General features: G+C 33.2%; 1 protein-coding gene across 2 annotated transcripts in view; it reads left to right on the forward strand.

Moving 5' to 3' along the window:
- The first annotated feature begins 695 nt into the window (after positions 1-695).
- Positions 696-25,248, forward strand: part of LOC100242503 (uncharacterized) — a 30,167-nt gene continuing 5,614 nt past the window's right edge. Inside the window, exons 1-17 of one of the 2 annotated variants that reach the window (XM_002274903.5) lie at positions 696-1,025; positions 1,116-1,188; positions 1,607-1,729; positions 2,755-2,924; positions 7,547-7,696; positions 8,119-8,265; positions 9,162-9,222; positions 13,660-13,982; positions 14,383-14,514; positions 17,591-17,710; positions 18,868-18,954; positions 19,141-19,263; positions 22,416-22,536; positions 22,615-22,740; positions 23,643-23,777; positions 24,133-24,284; positions 24,493-24,633. In XM_002274903.5, coding sequence (XP_002274939.1) covers positions 969-1,025; positions 1,116-1,188; positions 1,607-1,729; positions 2,755-2,924; positions 7,547-7,696; positions 8,119-8,265; positions 9,162-9,222; positions 13,660-13,982; positions 14,383-14,514; positions 17,591-17,710; positions 18,868-18,954; positions 19,141-19,263; positions 22,416-22,536; positions 22,615-22,740; positions 23,643-23,777; positions 24,133-24,284; positions 24,493-24,633 — 2,241 coding nt within the window. In that variant the 5' untranslated portion in view covers positions 696-968. The remainder of the gene's footprint in view (positions 1,026-1,115; positions 1,189-1,606; positions 1,730-2,754; positions 2,925-7,546; positions 7,697-8,118; positions 8,266-9,161; positions 9,223-13,659; positions 13,983-14,382; positions 14,515-17,590; positions 17,711-18,867; positions 18,955-19,140; positions 19,264-22,415; positions 22,537-22,614; positions 22,741-23,642; positions 23,778-24,132; positions 24,285-24,492; positions 24,634-25,248) is intronic. The other variant, XM_010655850.3, reaches the window with a different exon arrangement.

Below are 25,248 nucleotides of genomic sequence, written 5' to 3' on the forward strand. Positions count from 1 at the left end.
AATTAGTAACTTAATTATATGTAAAATGTTAAATTAATCACTATATATTAAAATATATTTTATAGCATTTAAATTGATTTAAGATATTTATAAGACTTTATGAAAATTAATAACTTACTTAACAAGCTTTCTGCCAATAAATATATAATAATTTTACGTATCGTCCACTCTCTATTTTATTTCTTCCAATACTCTTTCTCTTCATCTTTATTTTATAAAATTTGACAATGAATAAATTATTATAACTTACTTAATAAGATTTCTACTAGTAAATATATAATAATTTTACATATTGTATGTTCCACCTTGTGGTATTTATTTATTTATTTTTCCAATACTCTTCATCATTATATTAATAAAATTTGAAAACGAATTTTTAAATTGATTTTATTTATGATAATGAAAATAATTTAGTGGAAGAAAGTTTCAAAATTATAAGTTTTACGGACATTCACAATATAAAATAACAGTTAATAATTATGGTTTTAATTTTTTTTAAATGATTAAAACTATAATTATTAATTATGATTTTAAACTTAAAATTAAAGTTATGATCAAGGACCATAATTTTAATCTCTTAAAAAAAAAATTCATAGTCATTATGATTTTATGATGTGGATGTATACGGGATTTTTGAATCGAGTTTAGCGTATGGATTTGTCTTTTTTAAATGGGTTACTTTTGTTCAAAACTCCATAATGGGAGCATCGCAAGGGTGCACCCCAATGAGTCGAGGGTCCGTGAATTCCGAAATTGCCCTTAGTCCATGCTACCGTTTAAATTCCAAAGTTGCTTTGCAGAAGAGAATAGAGGTCTGTTTGGGGGCAAGTAACGTAAGCTGTGGCGGCACTCAAAACCCTAACACGGAAGAAACGGTCCCAATCTCACAGAACAGAATTTATTCGTTTGTTTCTCGGGGGAGTGCAAGAAACTCATCCAGTTGATTCTTGGTTTGGTAAGTGGTGAAAATGGTGCGAAACAAGGCTTCATCAAAGAAGCAGCAAAAGCGTGGAGTAGACTTCAAAGTAATATATCTGAACACCTATATTTCTCTCCTGTTTGAAAATTTCAACGTTTCCAAGATTAATCTGACACTGTTTGATGGATTTCCATAGAAAATAAAGCGGAAGATTGGTAGGAAATTGCCACCACCGAATAATGCGACAAGCACTGAAATCAAATCCAAAGGTAGTGGTCTTCGTACTCTACTGGTTTTTTTGGTTATTATTATCGACGAATCTGTGGGTGCAGATACGTTCCTTTTGTCTACTTGTCGAGGGGAAAAATCGTAGTTTAATTTTTTTCTTTCAACGAAAGCAGTTCTTCTTTGTGGTTTGAAATATAGCGTAGAGCCTTAAAACAAATAAATTTTCATTAAAAAGAATTCTGGAACTATTTAATTGAAACAAGCAGATGGTTAATTTTTTCTCAAAACGAACCAAAGAGACATGATAATTTTAAAGTTGTGTGTTAAATCTTCTACCAGGAGGAAAACAGCCCTAGAAGAGGTTTTTTTTTTCCCTTCCTTGTGTGTTAATAGATGGGTTTGTACTTGTAGTGATACGGTGTTGTTGATGGCGTTTGTTCTTATGTGTATTCTGAGCAGCAATTATTCTTCCTGAGCAGAGTGTGGCATCAGAGAAGGCAGGTTTAGCCGTGAGCAAGAAAGGTTTAACATTAAAAGAGCTTCTTCAGCAGACATCCCACCACAACCCAAAAGTTCGAAAAGGTATTTGGTTCTTATTGCAGAAATTTATATATGTATAAAGATTTGCCTTCAACATTTTGAAGAGTGATGATGAGAATATGCAAATGAAATAATGACTTGTTCCTTTATAAGAAAATTAAGAATAGAAATGAAAAATTGATATTTTAGATTTCACTGTTTTGACCGCGAGGAAGCACAAGGCTTCACTCAGTTGAGTTTAATGAAGTTATCTGACTCAGTTGAGAACATTAATGTGGGAACTGGACCAACTTAAATTTAGGATTTAAAAGTTGATTAGCTTTTCATTTACTCAGTATTTTTAAGCATTGAAATGATGGGTTGACAAATATAATTTGTTTGATTTTGTAGTCAGCTAGAGGCAGGCATTGTTGCCCAAACATCTCTATAAGGGGACAAAATTCGGATAGGATTATAATAGCTGAAAACTGTTAACTTCTTTAATCACCAGTACATGCTTCATTGTGGTGACTATCCTTGTCTTAATCTAATCCGCCTTGCCACTCATCATACCTATCATTTAGATTTTTTTTTTATTTTTTTTTGATAGGTAATAAAAGGGCTTGCATTAAATTTTATTATTATCATCACTGTGCTCACATATGACACAGAAAAAAAATGTGTTTTGCTTCAGGTTGTAAATTTGGCTGATGGTATAATTGTAAACAACTGAACAAATTAGCATAAATTTAGTGTTATAACAAAATGCATTCCGGCTTATATTATATAGTATAGATATACAGAGATAGAAGACCGATAGGTTCTCCATTGTTGCTTCATTATTTTGACATGGCCATTTACTGAATTCATTATTTGTTAAAAAATGCAGACATGCTAAATTCTTTTCATTTGAGAGTGGCTTGAAAGCAACTCTATCTTATGTCCTTGTTGTCAGATTATATATATAGATGCGATCTTTGTGTACTTCCTGTGTACCTTGTTGCACTCTTTCTTTGGTGTGTGTTTATAATATCTCATGTATATACATAGAGAGAGAGACACTAATACAAAATGTTTTCCCTTTGAAGATGCATTGATAGGTATTAGGGATTTATTCCTTAAATATCCAGCAGAGCTGAAGTTGCACAAATATGCTGTTATGGAGAAACTTCGTGAACGCATTAGTGATAATGATAGAGTTGTCCGAGAGACATTATATCAACTTCTTAAGTCAGTCGTTTTCCCCGGCTGTAAGGAGGTAACTCTTGTTATCTTTTCTTCTTTAAACCCTCTCAAACGAGAACAGGGGCTTGTTCAATATTCTGTTAACACTTTCTCCAATGTCCAAACAATCATTAATTTGTGTTGGTATTTCTAAAACACAAGAGATGACAACATATACATGCATGTATAATAGGGAGTTTAGAAGTTGTAAAACATGTAGAAAGTGGGAGAGATAGGGATAGGTTATAAGAGTGTATTGAAAAGTAGGAAAAAAAAATGTTGAGAAATGAGGGAGATATTTTAGGAATTGGTAGTGATATGGCAGACTTTGGTCTATTTTGCTTTATATATCTTTAGAAAAATTATACTTTCAAACCTCCTTTTGGATTATTTAACAAATGCAGTCCCCTTAAAAAATAATCCCTCCCACATGCCCTTAAATAGTACTAGCTTACTTATTCCTAAAATACCCCACTCATCTACTTCTACCCAGCCATTCTCCTTACTAAATGTACTTTCATTTTTTTTTATTTATAATTCCATTAAAAATGTCTCTAGTTCTCAGAAAATTTTAAATGAATATTAAAGTTGTATTTTCCATAAAAAATGCATATTAACATGTTAGAAATTTAGCAAAGAATTATAATATTTTATAAATTCACATAAACTTTTTGAGATGAATATTAAATTATAAGGAGTACATACAAAATAAATGGATAATGATTTTTCGTATATGAATACTGACATGATAATAAAAATACAATTCATGTAGTGGCTAAAAATGAATGATAGTATTCTAAAAAATGATAATGGTTAATAATATTTATTTAAAACAAATTATAAAAACAAGCATGATTAATTTTTCTAGCGTGTCAATAAACTAAGTTATTCTTTTAGACGAATATATTTACTATCCAATTGCTGATAGGGTATTCTGGAGCATTTTGATTTATAAATTCTATTATTAATTGGCTTGATTTTTAAGTTTCAAATTATTTATAAAAATTACTAGACTTGTTAACGAATTCAATGCATTAAGTCTCACTTGATTTGAAATCCATTTACTTTGTGAGAAAATGCAGAAAAGTATAGTTATGTGCACAAGAGAAATCGACATAGTTATTCTAGATCAACTCTGATTTGGGAAATTCTGATATTAATTGGCTCAAATTTTAAAAAATTATAAACTCATTAACAAATTCAACACGATGAGTGTGTTTGAATGCAGATGCACTAAAGGTTCAAACTTGGCTAAAGAAATAACTATGTTCCACCCTTTGTTCCTTCATATTCTACACCTTACCTATATATATACTACTTCATGAATAAACTTGTATTATTACAACCATTAAGCATTAATTCTAACTCACCAAATAGGTTTGTTAGGTAAATGAATTCCTAATTAAGCCAGGCTTGATACATTGTATTTGTAAATGACTTTAGGAAATTTTAAAATAATTTGAAACTAAAAAATTGAATCAATTAATATTAGAATTTCTTGGACTAAAATTGGTTCATAATGAATTCTTTAGTGCACATAATTATACTTTTCCAAAATTTGTCACTAGGCAAATGGACTTCGGTCCAATCAAGCAACACCTTGATGCTCATTGGGTTTTTTAATGAATCTAATAATTTTTAAAAATAATTTAGAGCTCAAAACTTGAAACAATTAACACCAAAATTTTTAAGAACAAAACTAGTGACTAGTATAGAATGTCTTTATCGGTTTCTCTTCTGTACACAATTATACTTTTTTGAATTTTCTCACTAAACACATAGACTCCAAATCAAGCGAGAGTTGATGTATCGAATCTTTCAGGAGTCGCATAATTTTTAAGAATAACTTCAAACTTAAAGATCAATTTAATTGATACTAGAATTTCTCAAACCAAAATGGCGTGTAATACTTTACCAATAATTAGGTAGTAAATCTCTCTCTCTCTCTCTCTCTCTCTCTATATATATATATATATATATATATATATAAATTTGACTATTTATATGTTTAGAAAAAAATAAGTGTATGTGTTTTTATAATTTAAAATATTTTTATTTATTTTTAACAAAAATACAATTTATGACCTTATTAAAATAATTAATATTTGTATTTTATAATATTTAGTAAAAAAAAAAAAAACATTTAGCTTAGTTGATAAAGCACACGATTCTCAACCTTGTTCAACATTTACTTATAAAAAAAAAAAATCTTAGCATTAATGACACTTATCATTACATTGATCATTTAAAAAAATTATTACCCATTTATTTTGTATTTACTTTTTATAATTTAATATTTATTTTAAAATTTTAAAATGTTATTATTGATTTTTAATGAAAAAAATATAATTTTAATATTCATTTAAAAATTTGGAAATTATAGAATTATTTTTAATGAAAGGTTAAAAAAAGAAATGAAGTGGGTTTTTAACAAAATCCTTCAAGGTAAATGGAATTGATGGTTTGCTGAGGATAGGGGGGTTTTATGGAAGCAAGTTATAAGTGGTAAGTATGGGGTAGAAAATGGAGGGTGGTGCTCCAAGAAGGTAAGAGAAAGTTGTAGGGTAGGGTAATGGAAAGTCATTAGAAAGGATTGGAATCTTTTGGCTAGAAGAGTTGTTTTATCAGTCAACAATGGGCAAAGATGAAATTTTGGAAGGACAAGTGGTGTGGTGATGAAGCATTGTGTACTACCTTCTCTTCTCTTTATGCTATTGTTGATTCTAAAGAGGATTGGGTGACAGATGTTTAACGCCTGACAATTGAAGGGGGTTGTTGGACCCCTCGTTTTTCTAGGCACCTAAATGATTGGGAAGTGGACTTCGTAGAACAATTTCTTTTGAGTTTGCAAGGGAGGAGTGTGTGTAGGGAAGAGGAAGATAAAATAATTTAGACAAGGTTGAAAAATAGGAAGTTCTCTGTTAAAGCCGTGTACTTGACTTTAGAGTAAGAAAGTATGGTGTCATTTCCTGCTAGTGTGATTTGGAACTCTTGGATTCCTTCAAAGGTGGGTTTTTTTCGCTTGGGAGGCTATTTGCACAAAGGTGTTAACTTTAGATCATGTAAATAGGAGAGGGTGTTTTTTGGTAATCAAATGTTTCCTTTGTCTGGTCGAGAAAGAGTCCATTGATCACATTCTTATTCACTATGCCAAGACAAGGGTTTTATGGAATCTTTTGTTCTCCCTGTTTGTGTGCTTTTGGTGCTTCTGTCTTTGATCAAAGAGACTCTTTTAGGATGGCATGGTTCTTTTGTGGAGGAAAAACTGGAAAAAGGTATGGCGGGCAACTCCATTGTGGTTATTTTGGACCATTTGGAAGGAACTCCTTCCTTTGTAGTTTATGACAAGTTGTTTTTTGACTTTTTTTTGATAGATAAAGTTGTTTTAGATTTTGGTCCTTCATCTATAACAGAAGTTCTAGACTGGTTGGATTCCTTTTGAAGGGGGTGTAGTTTTTTGTTGGTCCCTACTTTTTTGTTGGCGCTTTTAAGGCGTTCATTGTATAATGGAGTGCTGTTTTGGCGCTCTTTGTTTATAATACTCTCTTGCTTTACTCATTAAAAAAGGGAAGTGGGTGCATTTAATGTGGCGAATGGGTGTGTGAAGTAGATGAGAAGGGCATTTTGGGAATAAGTGAATTAGATGGGGCTGCATTTGTTAAATATTTCCAAATTAACAAATGAAAGCATAAATTTTTCTGTATCACTAGGCTTTACCATTTAACATATATTTCCACTGTGACAGTACATTCCAAAAATAGCTTGTTGAAATTTCTTTTGGATCACTTTGCCTTATTCAATTTGCCAAAACTAATAAATAAAGTGAATTATTTATTTTATTTTATTTTACTGTTCCAAACATTGTTTTGGGAGTGTATGTTTGCTTGTTGTATGTTTAATGATCATCCATGTTTATTCTTGATTTCTTCTCTCATTTTGTCTGAAATATGCTCATAGAAAAACAAACCTAGAAAGATGACAATATATTTTTTGCTCAGTATTTCATTGCTCTAATTGACTGTTTCTTTTGTTTGCTTGAAGAACTGAGACACACTTTTGAAATTATTAAGGAAGAAGCTGCTTAAAGTCAATAATTTTGCTTAGGTACATTGGAGTTATTTTGCAAAATGCCAAAGAAGCATATCTTCATAAGGTTTTCTAATCCAGGATGATAGGATATCTTGGTGATGAATATTTCCTTATTTTCATGGATATGTATAATTTTTTCTTAATAGGCTTGTTTATTGATCTCTTGACCCAATATAATATTGTATTTACTTTTCTATTAAACGTTTAAACAGAACCCTGAATGGCTAAAGTACCCCTTGGTGTGTAGTAGGTTGAATCTATAAAGGAACTTATCAGAAGAAAAAAAAATGTTGAATCCATAAAGGAATTTTTGAAATAGAAAAATGAGTCCTTTTGATTTTCTATCTAAATCTCAAAATTTCATCTGATTGAAGGATTGTGCTCTTTCTAATATTGGTTTAGTTTGTATTTCTTTTGGATAGTAAGTATTATGTCATGAGCTTCCTCTATTATCCTCATGGAATCATGGATCATATTTTGGGCGTATGTCTGCTTCTGTCATCAATTTGGCTTTGTAATAATTATTGTCATTTTAGTAACACACAACTCTTTGTTTTTCATGTACAGGATAATCAAGGGCCTTTCATTTCCATGATGATGGCTTACATTTTTAATGCAATGACACATTTAGCAGTTGATGTTAGGTTGATGGCTTTCAAATTTTTTGACCTTGTTGTCCAGCACTATCCACCTTCCTTTTCCTTGTATGCTGAAAAGGTATCTCATTTTGTTCTCATTCTGAAATATTGTGTTAGTATACATTTCTTTGTAATTCCAAAATTCTTGTCACAGTTCCTGTTCTCTTCAAAGAGATTATGTACCTTGTGGTGTCTAAACTTGTTCAGCCCTGGCTCATTAAGATTAAAGCTTGGAATTCAGGCTTGGGCCTGGTCTGATCAATTAAAGCAAGTTTGAAATTCAGGTTTGAGCTTGGTCCAATTAGATATAGTTAACCAATGAGTTTAAGCAAGTTCCATAATGATCTGGGTTCTAGTTGCTGTAATATGCTGTCTGGGACAATATTATGGAATATTCTCTATGTTGGTTTATTTTTCTATGGCTCTTGCTTTTATTATAGGTGTTAACAAATCTGACTTCCAGTTAATTAATTCTTCTACTCATATGTTATTTTTCAACAGATTCTCCAAAACTATGAAGATATTCTACAGAAGAACCAATTCTATTTGCAGGACAAGGGAAAGCTCAAGAATGCTCTTGCTGGGTTGGTGCGCTGCTTGACACTGTTGCCATGTAATACAAGAGAAGTTGTCTCATCATTTGAAGAGGTAGCTCTATTGTTGCTAAGTACCAATTGGTTTGCACCGTCTATTTTGTATTTTGGTGTCTCAATATCATGGTGGGAAATTGTTGCATTTATTTTTTGGTCTTATTTTCGTTAATGGTTGATTTCTTTTCTCTTGAATTACTTTTCATTGTTGTTCTTGTGCTTATTGTCTTTATGTTTTTTTTTATAATGTCATGAAGTTTACCTATCAAAAAATTTATAATTTCATAAAATTCTATATCAAATCACTTCTAAGCATGCTCACAGGTCCATCACAAATAAAACAATGTACATGTAGTGGCGTATCTTTCATGGTATTTATTGCTGGCATGAAAATCTGTTTGAAATGAATGTGTGGATATTATTTAAAAGTTTTGTTTACTAAACAGGTTTTCTCAAACTAATTTGATCTTGGCCTTCTAATTTTGATTTTGGGAAAATGATGCTGAGAAGTTTTACTGAAAATTAATTTGATGAATTTGTATGGGATTCTTGAATTTATTAAGCAAATGAGCAGTGTGCTATGTGGTGATTGCCAATTGTAAGGCTTATTTTTACAAGTTGCCAGTCTTGAAATTATACTTTCTACTATATTTCCTTGTCCTTAATTTAATAAATTTGAGGATTCCTCATCCTTCTTCTATATATCTTTATCCTTAATTTAATACATTTGTTTTTGATAAAAAAAGTATACTTTCTACTGTTACTTCTTTTGTATATATTTTATTATGCTCATAACCTGCTAGTTAAGCATTCTGATCTTACAGGCACATGCACATCTTTTCTCTGCATAGATAAAATCACATGTTACGTATATTTATTATGCTCGGGACTGGTCTATTTCTCATTTTAACTTTGTAGGCACTTCTTGGTTCCTAATACTTGTCTATTTACTAGAATCTTGCTGGGCAAAGGGTTTTGCATGCTTTTGAGCCTGATTTGCCTAAAGATCCTGCAGGTATGTGAGATAATCTTCTACCTTATGTCTATTTATTGCCTTTTATGTTCCATTTGATGTAAGCATCAGGTTTCTTGGGTCATGAAAATGCTTGAGAATTTGAATTCTCTGTTTTCATATCTAACTATTCATTAAAGTCAGAAAAGCTGTTAATTTTTTGTATTTTTTTGTGCCCTTCAAATGAAAATAAGCTGTTAAAGTTCAACCCTGCCAAATTCAAGAGGTCCAAGTCTAACATCAGTGGCAATTGACCTATGATACTTGCTAAGCAGCGTGAGATTTAATCTTTCATTCTTTTGCTGGAGAAATTATCTTAGAACAAAGATAAACCCATTGGGTTTGGTTCATTAGCTTTCTTGTCATAGGCAGATCCTAGAGGAGTCTCCTTCATTCCTCTTCTTCACTTGATCATGACCTAGATGGCCATTCTTCTGTCTCTGGGGATTTACTTTTCTAAAATATTTTGTTGATAGTTAGCATAAAATACAGCAGAAGGTGCCAAAAGGAGGAAAAATTAGCATACAAGAGTTATACAAGGGACACCTGTAGAATCAGAGAAAAACAAAGGCCTGAAACAAGGTATAAGCTAATAACAATTTTTTAATTAAGTATAGAAAAGACAGTTTCCTTCCCATAGGGAATCACTGAACTGCAAAAAGAAAAAAAAGAAAAAAAAAAGGACTTTATATATTGGTCTCTTGATCTCAACCTCAAAAGCTTCACTTGGTTAAAGATGAATGGACTCTTCTCTTTCCAATCATACCAGAATATAATAGGGGTTGTAGTTTCCCTCATTTTCTTCCTCCTTTTACAAATACAGCAGAAGGTGCCAAAAGGAGGAAAACCTAGCATACAAGAGTTATGCAAGGGACACCTGTAGAATCAGAGAAAAACAAAGGCCTGAAACAAGGTATAAGCTAATAACAATTTTTTAATTAAGTATAGAAAAGACCTACTAAGTTCGTCTGGAATTCTCAAGTCCTTTGTTTGGTTAGTGATACACAAGAAGGTAAATACTAATGACTTGCTACAGTTGAGAACACCCTACAAAGTACTTAGTCCCAACTTTTGTAAGTTGTGCATGAAACATGGAAAAACAGTAGATCATCTTTTTCTCCATTGCTCTTTGACGACGGGGTTGTAGCACAGATTATTTCAGTTAGCAAAGACGGATTGGGTTCCCCCAAGGAGCATCTTTGACATGCTATCTACCAATTTTAACGGTTTTGGATTTTCTAAGAGAGGGATTGTTTTATGGCAAGCTGCGTGCATCGCTTTAATTTGGGTGGTGTGGCGGGAAAGAAATGTAAGGATTTTTGAGGATAAATCAAGGAATTCAGAGAACCTTTGAGATTCTATTCATTTCCTTGCTTCTCTTTGGGCTTTTTGTTCTAAGGTTTTTAAGGGGATTCCCCTTAACATGTTACAACTTGATTAGTTAGCGGTGTGTAATCCCAATGGGTTGGTTTAACCTAGAGAGTTTGCTTGTTTTTACTTTGTATTTTCTTGTATTTGATTCCTTGTAGTTTTGTTTTTCTTTGGTGGGAGGATTCCTCATCTTTCTTTTGTACATCCTTTTTATCAATATATTCCTTTGTCGTTTCCTATAAAAAAAAAAAAAAATTAAGTATAGAAAAGACAGTTTCCTTCCCATAGGGAATCACTGAACCGCAAAAAAAAAAAAAGAGAATAAGAAAAAAAAAAGACTTTATATATTGGTCTTTTGATCTCAACCTCAAAAGCTTCACTTGGTTAAAGATGAATGGACTCTTCTCTTTCCAATCATACCAGAATATAATAGGGGTTGTAGTTTTACTTATCAAAAAAAAAAAAAAAAAAAAAAAAAAAAATAGGGGTTGTAGTTTCCCTCATCTTCTTCCTCCTTTTACAAATACAGCAGAAGGTGCCAAAAGGAGGAAAACCTAGCATACAAGAGTTATGCAAGGGACACCTGTAGAATCAGAGAAAAACAAAGGCCTGAAACAAGGTATAAGCTAATAACAATTTTTTAATTAAGTATAGAAAAGACAATTTCTTTCCCATAGGGAATCACTGAACTGCAAAAAGAAAAAAGAAAAAAAAAAGACTTTATATATTGGTCTTTTGATCTCAACCTCAAAAGTTTCACTTGGTTAAAGATGAACGGACTCTTCTCTTTCCAATCACACCAGAATATAATAGGGGTTGTAGTTTCCCTCATCTTCTTCCTCCTTTTACAAATAAAGCTGCCATGCCAACTGGCCAAAGAGCTCTTCATAGGAAAAAGGTTACACACTAATAGATTCCAATATAGCAGAGAGGAGCAAGGCCTAGAGTGAGCGAGCCATCTCACAATGATCAACCAATTTTTACACTGCTTTTTGACACCCTTGGCGCTCCTTGTATACTTCGTGCGTACTTGGTGGGTCTTTCTTTGTGGTTTTAATATATTTGCTTATTTGCCTATAAAAGAAAAAAAACAGCACCAAGTTACCAGAACCCTGCCTCTAGGAATAAGAACTTCCCAAGTGAAAATGCTCACCTCCGAAGTAGCACAAGACATCCATGCCAAATAAGATGAGAAAAGAGAGGCAGCCCTAGAAGAGGGCATTGTGAAAGTAAAAAAGATGCACCCAGGAACAACCTCTCCTTTAAATCAAAATCTATGTCATTTCTCTTCCTAAAACAAAGCATACCCTTTTATTCAACCAATTAATGAACAAGAATTAGAAACTTATTGTTGTTGGAGCTTGGTAGTAGTTCCTTCTTTCACCTTTCAATACTTGCTAGTTTGGGGGCCCCTGAATATTGTAAAAATTTCTTTCTCAGTTGTGCTACACTACTTCATTTTGGCAACTTCTCATGTAAACCCAAAGTTTTTAAAAGTGAAAGACTAGGCATTTTTGTGCCTGTGAGGTGATGTGTAAGCCGCGAAGCATGAGGTGTAAGCCTTTTAAGACCCTCATTTTTATAATTAATAAATATTTAAAAACAATTTAAATATATAAAAATAAAATAGAATAAATGAAAACCTGATATCAAATCATAAAAACCATACTGATAGTTTTACACTTGCACAAAAAACCATAACTAAGTTACAAAATAATAAATAGAGTCAAACACATAGATGTAGTCGACTTCAAAAATAATAATAAAACATAATTGACTAGAAATATTATAGATATAATTAATCAATTTTATTTATTTTCATGATTTGTCATTTGAAAAAACAAAACTAAAATTAAAAATTAAAAAAAAACAAAATATTTTCAAAATTTAACAAAATAATTTTTTTTGAACAATGTCTTAGTGTATTTCTTTTAAGAAAAAAAAAACAATTAAAAAATTAAAACAAATAAATAGAAAATAGAAAATGGCAAAAAAAAAGTGCAAACTATGGTTGTGGTGAAATAAGAGAGAGAGAGAAAGAACAAAAGTGAAAAATAAATTAATAATTGTGTTGAGAAAACTAAGAGAGAAGTGGAAGTGTTGAGGTGAGAAAAAAAAAACAAAATAAAAAGTGAAAAAAATATAAAAAGAATAAGAGAAGTCGGAGTTGTGGTAGGTGAAGTCATGCGAGAGAGAAGTGAGAGGACCATGGGAGTTGATCGAGAGAGGAGAAAAGACGAGGAAGAGGAGAAGATGAAGCCTTGTCAAGATGACAAAGGGGCTCTAGAGTGAGAACAATGCCTCCGAGGTGATGAAGAGGAGTGGGCACTTCCATTCGAGTGAAGTCGTTGGAGAAGAGATCAATCTTCAAGCCGCTAGAGCTATAGAGAGCTAGGGTTTAGGTTTTTCTTTGTTCGGTGTGTTAGGGTTTTGGTTCATCTTCAATTTTGTTTTTTGTTTTTGTTTTTTTTAATTGGCCACCTCAACAACCAAGAGGCTTATGCCTCAAACAGTGGGGTGTAAAAGGTGTACCCAAAGTGCACCTCAACAGAGCCTCAAGCCAAAATGCAAACACCTTTTGTGTGTAACATTTTTTTCACAATGAATTAAGACGTTTTGAGGATGCTTGCCAACGCCTTTCAAAAGACTGTGTAAACCCAGGCAGTATGGTAGAAATTGGCTTGAAATTTGGACTATCCATGATGGAGTTGAATCTGGAATTCCAATAGAACAATGATCATTTTATAGTCCCTAACTTGTTAAGACAATGAAGATATCATCTTTGATTGCTTGTGTTCAAGTGTGAGGCATTTCCTCTAGATTGTTAGTTACTGAAAAAATTAGTGTGAAGTTTCATTTTATCAATGTGGCTTGCTTTGTGAGATTATAATGTTTACCTGCTCTATTCTTGGCATATGGGTAATTGGTGTACCTATATGTTAATGGTTGAACGGCACATTCTTACAAATTGAGTGATATTTTACTGATGATTTCACATCTATATGGGTTTCCTTAAATTAGGGGTACTATCATCATTCCATTCCCAACTCCTTTGCTTTGTTTGTGTAGGATTTGATCTCATCATCAAGAAGCTAAGGGACCTCGTGCCAGTTTTGATCAATTGTTTCCATGAATTCATTCCATTGGTTCATGCTACCATGCATCTTGACGCTCAATCATTCGACTGTATGCTATATATACTTCAGAGCATAGATCTTGCAGTCAGGTTCTTTGTCTATGGGACTGGCAAGTCTCAACCAGGATTATGCTCATCTATACACCCTTATGAAGGACCAGATATGACCATGTGGGATCAAGATGTCTCACCTGTAGTATTGAAGAAGTTGCTAGTTGTATTTCCCCTTAACCAAAGACATGACCTTTCTGAAAAGGTACAACGTTTCTGCATCTTTTGCAAGTATATCTTTGCTCCTAAAGAGCTGCTTTTAATTTCTAAATTTCTCTCTCTCTTTTAATCAATGTCAGTCTTCTAATGTATTCATTTTTATAAATTAATACACATAATTTCATATCATGGAATAACATTTCCAGACTTCATTGGTGTCTTGCTGTGTCCTTGACAACTCTTGATCCCAGAAGTTATGGTGTTTCGGTACAGCTGCCTAATTAGCAGCTATATAAGATAGCGCATTTCTTTTCTAGTAGAATTTCTCCTGAACATTGGCGTTCTTGCATTCTCAAGTATATAAGAAAATTCCTTCTTAATTGTGCTTGCTGTTGTTGGAGCTAGGAATTGTCTAATATATTTATTTATTTTTTTCTGCTTGGCAGGATGGCGATAGATATTTCATCTTGAATGTCGTGATTACAGAAATATTTTTACACTTAAGTGAATGGAGCTATCCTCCTCCTGATTTGTTGGAAATATTTCTAGAATTCATAGAAAATGCACTGTCTGGAAAGGTTTGATTCTTGGACCTTTATGTTCTATGGGAGTTTGATTTTTTGTACCTTCAAAAATTTATTCAACAATTATTGGTGATGATGAGCTCAACATTGAAAATTGAGATAATCAGGTTCTAACAATACTTTCTGATATTGTGTTCGTTATTCATTCCAGTGTTCCAACACCCTGAACTAGCATAAAAAAAGGATATAAATACCAATAATTATTATTTAGGAGTAGTTCAAAAACAGTAACTTATGTGGAGATCTTTGTAATGTTGAAAGTGCAAGTCAGGTTGTCTGCTTTTGTGGGGGGAGCTTCCAGCAATTTGGTTAGAAAGTCTTTCACTGGTAAAGTCAAATTTTGAGAAAAGAAGTCTGATATATAAAGAAAAAGGCCTAACACCAAGGAACTTTAAACAGCCCTCTAGTTTCCTTAAGAGTGAAGATATCCCCATGTGGTCAAAGTTAACATCTTCATTTTGGAGCTTATACGCACTTGCAGGAAATTTCCATACCAGGAGCTTATACCCACTTGAAAGAAATGATCTTACAGAAAGCCTTTCAACTTTTCTCTTGATATCTGGAGCCCGCTTGTTAGTTTTGGAAGAGTCACCCTCTATTATTAACTTGATGTTCCTCATAACACTAATTTCTTAAAGGCCTTTATGAATAAGAAAGAGTGGAGCAATGCTTCAGTTGCGTTTTGTGTGAGATATATTTACCCTATGGAGTGTTGAGTGTTTTTCCTTGTATAGTCTAATGTGGTGTACTATATCAATATATAGATCTCCTTGGTATATCGGAGAAAGTTTATCCACCTCTTCTTTTGATTAGATCTTGTAAATTTGGGAATGATTCCTCATCTTTGACTTGTAAATTTGGGGAAAAAAATGTTTGTCTAACAAACAAATTGATGAATCTTTGAATCATTAAACCCCTGTTCTTTGTGAGTTTGTGGGTTGTTTGATATGCAGTAAGATGTGGGAAAGAGAGCAGGTTTTGGAGCTTTTGGGTTTTCTTTTGTTTTTGGGTTTTTGGTGACTGGCAGAATTTACTTGATTCCCTTGTGATTATTGCGTTGTTTCTCTTGTGAGATTTTGGTATAATTCATCAATGGTTTCTTTTATTTGTTCAGTTTTTGGATTGTGTTTTCCTTTTACCAATATATGGTTGTTGACAAAACAAGAATAAAATCTTTGTAGTTGGTCAAACCCTACCTATCTGAATGTAATGATTTTGACTGGCCCTGTGCTTGTATTGCCCAAACTGTCTTAGTTCAGAAAATTAAGCTCTGGTTGGGCATAACAGGTTAGAAATCAGGTCCGATCAAGATTGGATTGAGCTTGTATTAATTTTTAAATCATCTCAACTTGCCAAGTTGCAGCTCTGGCTATTCCCAATCTTCATTAGAATTTCTTAAAACATATCGAAGTGGAATCTCTTTTAGCTGTTTTATTACCAATAATAAAAGGAGACAAGGAACAAGTAAAATCACAAGATTTTTCTATTTCTTCCTTTACCAGAACCCTTAAAAGTGGCACAAAAATGAAATTGAGTGTCTTAAGCAGGAATCAAACTCAGATATGCTTTACTTGGCTCCCATTTGGAAAGAATAAAACATGAATATAGGAAAAAGATCACTAGCCCATTGCATTTTTTTTGTTGGGCATGATACATATGTCTGGGAATAGCATCATTTTTTGCTTCTCCTAGCTTGAAGACTCCTTGCTGCTAGGAAAAAGTACAATGACAATTTATAAAAAGGTTCAATGGTCTTTTTTGCTTCAATGGAAAATGTCTGGACATAGCAATTTATTAGGTCTCCTAGCTTGAGGCATATATTAGTGTTATGGTGTACAACCAATCAAACCAAGGACCAACTTTTTGGAGGAAGTCTCTTTCTACATCACTTTTTGAAGGAATAAACCATGTTCCTATTTGGCAAAAAACTGAAAATAGAATTTCATGGGGTAGTTTTTTCATTTGTTTCTCCCTTATCCCTACTTCCCCTGAAAAGCTGAAGTCCTTTTCATTTTTTATTTTTTTTGGTCTTTTTATCCTTGTTTTATGAAAATTTTCAGAAATCTGTATGGGTGGCTTAAATGCATGTGGGAAAAATAGTAAAGGATAAGGGGTGCATGCGGCTTAAATGGCCTTGCTGCTAGGAAAAAGTACAATGACAATTTATAAAAAAGGTTCAATGGTCTTTTTTGCTTCAATGGCAAATGTCTGGACACAGCAATTTATTAGGTCTCCTAGCTTGAGGCATATATTAGTGTTATGGTGTACAACCAATCAAACCAAGGATTAACTTTTTGGAGGAAGTCTCTTTCTACATCACTTTTTGAAGGAATAAACCATGTTCCTATTTGGTAAAAAACTGAATAGAATTTCATGGTGTAGTTTTTTCATTTGTTTCTCCCTTATCCCTACTTCCCCTGAAAAGCTGAAGTCCTTTTCATTTTTTATTTTTTTTGGTCTTTTTATCCTTGTTTTATGAAAATTTTCAGAAATCTGTATGGGTGGCTTAAATGGCCATGTGGGAAAAATAGCAAAGGATAAGGGATGCATGCGGCTTATGATTTTGGAGGAAAGAACAAAAGAATGATGCTTTGTTAGAATTTGCAATGACGTGTGATTTTGTAATTTAACAAATATGTGCCTCAATGATACAGATCAGTAGTTACTAAGATAATAGTCAAATAAACTTCTTTCTTATAGGAATAATGTTTATAAATTGTTGAAGATGATTTCTTGCATGGTTTTTTTTGGAAGATTTCATTTATTATTAATATATTTGGAAGCAATAGTCAAAATAAGAATTTAACAAATATGAAACAAAAATAAAAAATCAAGACTGTAAAGAGTGGGAAAAACTTAAAAAGGAAAAATGATTCAGCATTATATTATGGATGACTTGTCCACTCTTTTAGGATGATCTTTTGCTGTGTGTTTTTTCATGAATAATATTTGCTGCTTTGAATAATCCTATGAATTGCTGAAACATTTTGATGTTTTCAAGGGAAAGGTAGTTTTTGTAAATGGTTCATACATTTGACTGAAAAATTACATGGTGTTTATTGTTTGGCAGACTAGCAGTGCTGCAGAGTCCGGTAAAGCATTTCGTGAAAAGCATTTACTTTCACTTCTTCCTTTCATTCCCAAACTTGTATCACGAGTTTCAAGAAATTGGAGTTTGCGTATTCTTCAGGTTCAATTCATTCTTCTTGGAATAAGTTGACTACTAAGGGCTTGTTTTTAGTGAAATACTGTGATCTAATTCTCTCTCCCCTAAGGATGAAAATGTCGGTTTTTATAGATATATCAATAATTGAATTATATTGGGATATATCCAGAAATATCAATGGAAATTTTTACAAAAAAATATCAATATGATGACAATTAATCAAAACTCATAAGTATGTTAGGGAAAATACCAAAAAATAATAAAGAAAGCAATAATACACATATTAATGTTGTTTTATTGAAGAAAATGATGAATGTATGATAAAATTTGTAACAATTGACAATGATATGTAAACCTTAAAACACATTAATACTAAAATGATGGTCTATTTAATTTAGTTTTATTCAATGATATAAAAAAAATGATAATATATGTATGGTTTTTTTAAAATATATTTATACTTTTTGGTCTTTAATTAATATACAAAAGGTATAAAGAAAACATTGTTACAAAAATTATCATGATTAGGAGTTTTCATATACTTAACAATCAATTAAATGAAATTTAAAAATAAAATAATTGAAATTTATTTATTTATAAAAAATTTTAATTTAATATCTTGTTTTTCTCATGCATATTTATATATGTATAGTTATTAAAATTAATTTAATTAAAGCTAAAGTCTAAGTATAAAATATATATATAGTTATGTTCTTGCATATCTAAAATGGCCAAGATGCCTTGGTTAAACATCTCATGGTCTTCTGGGTAAGACCCAAGTTCAATTCCTCATATCGTGGCTCTCTCTCTCTCTCTCTTTTATTTTGTGATTTTTTTGTGACTTTGACCAATATTTGGATGGGTTGACCTATGTCGACCAGTCAAACAAGGCAATAAAATCATCGAAAATTCCGATAAAATCAGGATAAAACCAATAATATCCAAAAAATCGTTGATAATTTTAAAAAATCGGTCATAATCTATATCCTACCCATATTTTGCTTCAGTGAAGCCTGATACACGAAATATCACCTATTTTTCGCAATATTTTCGTCCATGCTCTTCCCTATGATCAGTGTTTGTTCAAGCACTGCTGTGGTTGTATGGTTCTAGTCTTCTATTCTCAAAGTTTTATTGGTTCCTAAGCGAATAATGCTAAATAATTAAAATTTTGATTACAGGCATTTACTAAAGCTTTCAAGGACAGCAATCCAGAGTCTTCAGTGAAATTGGCCTGCCTTTCTATAATAGAGGAAATGCTAGTCCCTGTAAGCTAGTTCTGTACTTTCTCAGAAAATTTGTTTAGATTGCCTTTGTATTTATGAGGAATAGTAAAATGAATAATTTATGTATATAAGAATGCACCATTGCCTCTTTCCGTGTAATCAACTCAAAATTATCATCCCTTTCTATCCTTCCCATTTATAATTAAGGATTTTCTGTTCATATCACAGAGACATGGCATCCCATCCCTAGATGCAAGTGATCCAGAAATATTAGGACATCAGACGACATGGATAAGAGAGCTGCCTTTGTTGCTAATCATGTTGGGTGATAAGCACCCATCATATTCCAAGGTATGTGTATATTTATTACCTTTTTTTCTTGGTGTTGTTACTTGTTAGGTGTTGATGGTGGTGTGGAGGAAAGTAAAAGTTTTTAGTGACAAAAAAATGACTTTATAGCATATGGAAATCTATAAGAAAGTGTCTTGGCTGACCCTTTTCAAGGTGATTAGAAATGTGCTACAACCATAACCGTGTCTCTCCTGGAAAAAAATTTGGCCTTTTCCTTTGCAGCCTGAGAGATCCAATCAAACTCTTACATCCCATCCTTGATCTGAGGAGCAAACTTTCCTCATGAAGCGGATTGTTCTCCAAGGGGCTGAAAGCTTGGTGACCATCTTCTTAGCGATTGTTAAGCAATCTCTTTCTTCCTTAGTCTATTAAAGCCAGAATGATGAGCTTGTCCAATTTCTTTGAGGACAGCAATGGCCTTGGGGTCAAATGAGTTAAAGCCCTTTGGCTTTGAGTTTGCTAACAACATTCCTCTCATAATCTCTAAGGATGACAATTATTTTATAACCTACAAGGGGAAATTAGGGCTCTACTTATGAACACTGACCAAAACTGTGCTTCTCATTTCTCTGAGCCACCTCCCAATCTCTCATATGACCAGAGGTGTAGTGCCTTTAAATTCCATTCCAAACGGTGTTTAGAAAGCAGCCAAAAAGAGCAGTCCTAATCTAAAAAAATATTCTTTAATTTCTTGTCTTTCATATGGTTGAAACAAAAGCCAGAAAAGCGCATAGCATCTATATTTTGCATTCAGGTTACCAACCTTTTGAGAAGGGCACTACCTGGGGATAGAGAACACATGTGTGCCTCCTGTTTCTTTAAGTGACCTCCCAGTGCTTCATAGTGCACAGAAATGGAGCTCCTTTAGGTTTTTTACTCACCAGAGCCCAAAAATAAGCCATAAAGAGAATTCTATCACATATTAGCTCACTTTGGTAAGTGCTTTTCTAAAAGATTCTCTAATTTCTTGCCTACCATGTGTCTTAGATGAAAGCCAGAAATTTGACCACAATATTTTCCCCCAACTGTGTCCTAGATGTTAGCTTTTTATTTGGGAAGTAGCTTTTTTATTTGGAAAGCTATTTAGGAGAGAATTCTAACTCTGGATCAACTAAAAAGAAGGGGCTGGTTTTTACCAGGCAGGTGTTATTTGTGTAAAGGGGAGGAGGAATTAGGAAATCATTTGCTTCTTCACTATCCCATGGTAGCCATGATTTGGCAGCTTATTTTGCTCTTTTTGGTATTCAATGGGTTATGCCCTCTTCAATCAAGGAAATCATACTTAGCTGGCATGACTCTTTTGTTAGGAAGAAAAGGATAAAGGCGTGGAATGCGGACCCTTTGTGCTTATTTTGGACCTTATGGAAGGAGAGAAACAAGGGAGCCTTTGAAGATACCAAATTGGTGGACCAAGATTTTTTTATTTTTTTTTATAGGTAAATTTGTGTTCTATTGGAACTTGAACCTGGAACCTCTCACAATCCCTCCCCATTCCAAATTGGTTGACCAAGCTATTTTATGGTCCTTTTTGTACAATTTTTCGGAATAGGTCAGGGTGCATGTAGGTTTTAGCTCATGGTCTTTATTTGATTTCATCGATTGGTTGGGATGTAAGTAAGGTGACGATCTTTGTGTTTTCCCTTTTCTTTTTTGGCCGTAATGCCTTGTATACATCATGTATACTTTCGGGTGGTCTTCTTTAGGCGCTCCTAATACAATTGCTTTTTACTTATAAAAAAAAATAATTTTCCCGAATTGTAAGCTGCTAAAGCGTGGCTCTTGCCATGAAGCAAAAGTAGAAAGCCAATCAATGAAGTGTTCACTTGTCTCACTACTCTCTATTCATAAGAAGCAGATGTTGGGGACAAATTTTCTAGGGCCTCTAGTTTGAAGCATGTTGTTACCATTCACTTTAAGAGCAAGTGCCCACGCCAAGTACTAACCTTAATAGGAAATTTAAGGAGGAAATCTAAGGATCTAGTATCCATGGTCCAAGCAAAGAAAAATGAGATGAGGTTGTTATTTTTAGGGGAACAAATGTAATCAACAATGGAAGAATAAATATTGACATCTCTTAGAATGTTAAGGAGGGATGATATATTGGAAACTGCTGTATCATTGATATTTAAAAAGTGGAAATTTTAATAGTCAGATCCATTAGATGGAACCATTGGAAGTCATTTTTAGCACTGGAATGATGATATAAGAGAAGGGGGGGAGAAGTGTTGGTGGAAGATTTATCTTGCTGATTATGTATCACACATTCATGCAGGATGACAGAATGAAGCAAAACCTTGAAAAACAAACTTCTAGAAACATTGAGTTTCTCTTGCTGCCAAATCTAGAATCCAACTATGGTGTTGAATTTTGCACTTAATCTTGATAGCTAAATGTTAGAAAACCTTTGCTTCCTTGAGAAATCTCTAACCACTTTCCTGTGAGATCCACAATCCTTTTTTTTTACAGGTAAAAGCAATTGTATTAAGAAAGCCTGATGTACACCTGAAAGTGTACACGTGAGATCCACGATCTTTGGGGGTTGTATTACACAATTTTAATACCTATTAATGATAGCATGCAATATACATCTGACTGCATGGTATCCCTAGTCTATATTGATCAAAAAAAAAAAAAAAACATGGTATCCCTAGTCTATCTGTTACTTCTCATACCTGTCAGCCACTTCAACTAGACCCTAAAATGAGTAAAGAAAGTAGATGAGATTTAGAAATGCTTCAATCGTTGGGCTTAAATCTTTTCAAGACAAGGGAGCTCTCTATGTAGCTCTTGCTTCTTCGCAAGGTTCAAGGCAAAAAGAAAGGGCTGAATCACAACTTACTTTGACTTTCTTCTCACTGAGGTGGTGAGATTTTTTATATTATCCCTCTCATTTTCTTTGTAATTCTGAATCCTAGGGATCTTGTTAGAGATTTAATCCTTGAGATCTTTGAGTTAGGTTTGATATTTAAGAGCCTACATTCCTTTTCTACAAATCATAGAACTCTCAAGATTGATGCCTAAAAGTATGCTTGTGGTCATATTGGTCCTCAATTCTCAACCAACCTAGGATGTTAGAGAGATAACGTAGTAGCTTCATCATCCATCTTCATCACGTGCTTTTGTTCTCCTTGCAATTTCCATTCTCATTGCAGGTAGTGTTGCACCTTCAACTTCGCCTGGGGCAATGTGCTCTTTTAAATTCTGCTGTTGCACAGGAATATGACAACATGCAATACTCGCTGCTTGAATTCTACTGCACTTGTTTGGAAGAAAGTAAGAATTGAATTGTTTAAAAGTATTATATTGATCAAGTGCATTTACTTCTTTGTCACACTCTTTCTTATGTTTCAGGAAGCATGTTTTATGGTCCTTTCATAAAGCTTGCCAGAGATTCCCAGGAACTTTCTGTCTGTTGCCTTTACTATTTCTCCCATTTGGATTCATCTCTGCTCAAGTCAATCGCTTTTTGTTGTCTATGTGAGTACCATGTGTATGATAATTAAAAACTCCATGAGTTGTGTTTTTTTTTTTTTTTTTAAATAGAATCTTAGAACAGAATCCAGGTCTCTTCTCTTTGTATTTAAAACTAATTTTAAACATGAATGCATAGGTTGATTTTTATTTTGGATGATCGTCATAGCTGCTAGATTTCATGGATAAATTGCTCAAAGTACCTCAATTTAGAATTGATGATTCAGTAGCCATATTTCCTAAAGTATGCTGCACTCCTTTAGTTCGCTGTCTTAATACAACTACTAACTCATCCTCACCATGGTGAAAGAGTATGTTTTCCTTTTCTTTATGGTGATAGAGATGATTCTAAGAGATTCTGACATGAATATTTGGGACATAAAAAGTAGTTGGAGAATTATTTGCTTTGTAGGAGATAGTGGTGGACCATGGATTGTTTTCATAGAGCGAACCTGAGGACCATGAATTTGCTTTGACATGAACATCCATGGATTGTTCTCACAGGGCATAAATGCCTTCACTTGTTTGTCCTACACTTTGAAAGACAACTTTGTTCCAAAAATTGAGGATGAATTATAATTCCTAACATTTTTTTAGTTATTCAAGGATAAAAATTTCTTTGATGTAGGTGCAATATGCACATTTAGAAAAGTAGCAGACTCTATGCTTAATGTCAAACAATTGGAGATGTTTAGGGAGCCCCCTCTCTCCCTCTCTATACATACTTACATATATATGTGTATATATATTTATATAGTAGTTGGTAATTATTCGTATATCATGACTAAAATAGGCTGAGAATGCTTCTTCATAAAATTGTAAGCATGAAAAGAAGAAAAAAACTATGCTGTTTTTAGCACCTGTTTATCAAACCTTTTGTATACTTATTTCTTGCCAACTTATTGCAGGTGATGATTTGGAACCATTTATGTTATTTCGAATAATAGAGGTTCTGCATTCAGCATATAAAGCTGGGCATATTCAGATTGCCGATCATATTAGTTTCTTCATCACTCTACTTTCACGATTCAGAGTTTTTCCTGGTATCCAGCCCATTCATTTTCTGGAAAAATTTAGTAGCTAACATTTGGTTTCTCTTCTCTCTGTTAGTTACCCTTTTTGCAATTTTATTTTGTGGTTGAACTTCCATAAAACTGGAGTGCATTTGGTCCTCATATGCAATCATCCATATCTATGCATATAAGGGGTTGTGAGGAAACATATATATATATATATATATATATATATATATATTATATATGAGGGCAATAGGTTGACTGTGACAACTAGTTTTATTACAAAAAGATAAATGGCATCATATATGAGCGAGGTTCTTATTAGTCAAGCTGAGCCTGAGAGATATCTTGCAAGCTAAAATTGGTCTTTTTATCTCTGCAGAAGAGATTTATACGGTTATGGAGGGTGACAAGAAGATGTCAAATCGTGGGATTTTCAAGTCAGTTACTAGTGTTGTTTCCTCTTGCCTGCTGCAGATGGGGGAAGATTCACTTGTTTTTCAGATACTGGAGGAAGTTATACTTGATCAGATGGTAAGTTGACATAATGCCTGTATCTCATCGTGCATATCTTTCATTTCATGCATGTATGCTACTTTTTATACTTCTGGCAGCTTTATGTTGGCTGATTTCTCCTTTATTTAGTGAGAACTCTCCAGCATTTCCTTTGGACTACTGATCGGCTTGTTAGGAATTTTCCTATGGACATGAAGCCCTTATACCAACCTTGTTTTTATTTCAGTCACTCAGGCCACCTATAGACAACATCTGTGCTATGCTTAGAATGCTGCTTTTACTGGATTCCAGACCCACAAGACTTTCTGATCAGAGTGTTATCAATCTAAGCAGTTTCCTATCAGGATACCTGATTGATGTTGCATCTGTAAGTTTGTCAGCTAGAATCTGCGTTTAAAAAGTTTACAAATTGTTTCTCTTTTTTGTCACTGTATTTTTTAAAATCTGTTTCACTTTCTTTTTTTTGTTAAATCTTAAATGTGTGTGTGTGTTATGGTGATTTCTTCTTGGATACTTATCTATAAGTAGGCCTCACTTAGCTGGAAAATCTCAAGTCCCCACCATCATACTTTTTATCCTTCCAAAATCTCCCTCTACCCAAAAACTGAACCATGGGCCTCTGAGAAAATCCACCCAAATTATCATCACAAATTTTACAGGGGCATAGAAGAGAAAAAGTGCCTCCTCTATACACGACAACTCCAAAATTCAATTATCCCATCATCACCACTCACAAACCCCTTAGCATTAGTGCAACCCACTCTAAACAGCAACCTGCCCTAAGGCTCCTAAACTTATATTGAAACCAATTTAGATTCTTGTAAGCACAACCAATTGGGCCTTGTAAGGTTGGAGGAGAAATGGAACGACCTCCCTCTTATCCACAACATTTGCCCTCTTAAATTCCATGAATTAATCCTAAGTTTCATTGTCCAATCATGTTTGGGTTCAAGCAGCAACAGCACCTGCCTCAATCTTCAAA

The sequence above is a fragment of the Vitis vinifera genome, chromosome 8 (genome assembly GCF_030704535.1).
Source record: "Vitis vinifera cultivar Pinot Noir 40024 chromosome 8, ASM3070453v1".
Lineage (NCBI taxonomy): Eukaryota > Viridiplantae > Streptophyta > Magnoliopsida > Vitales > Vitaceae > Vitis > Vitis vinifera.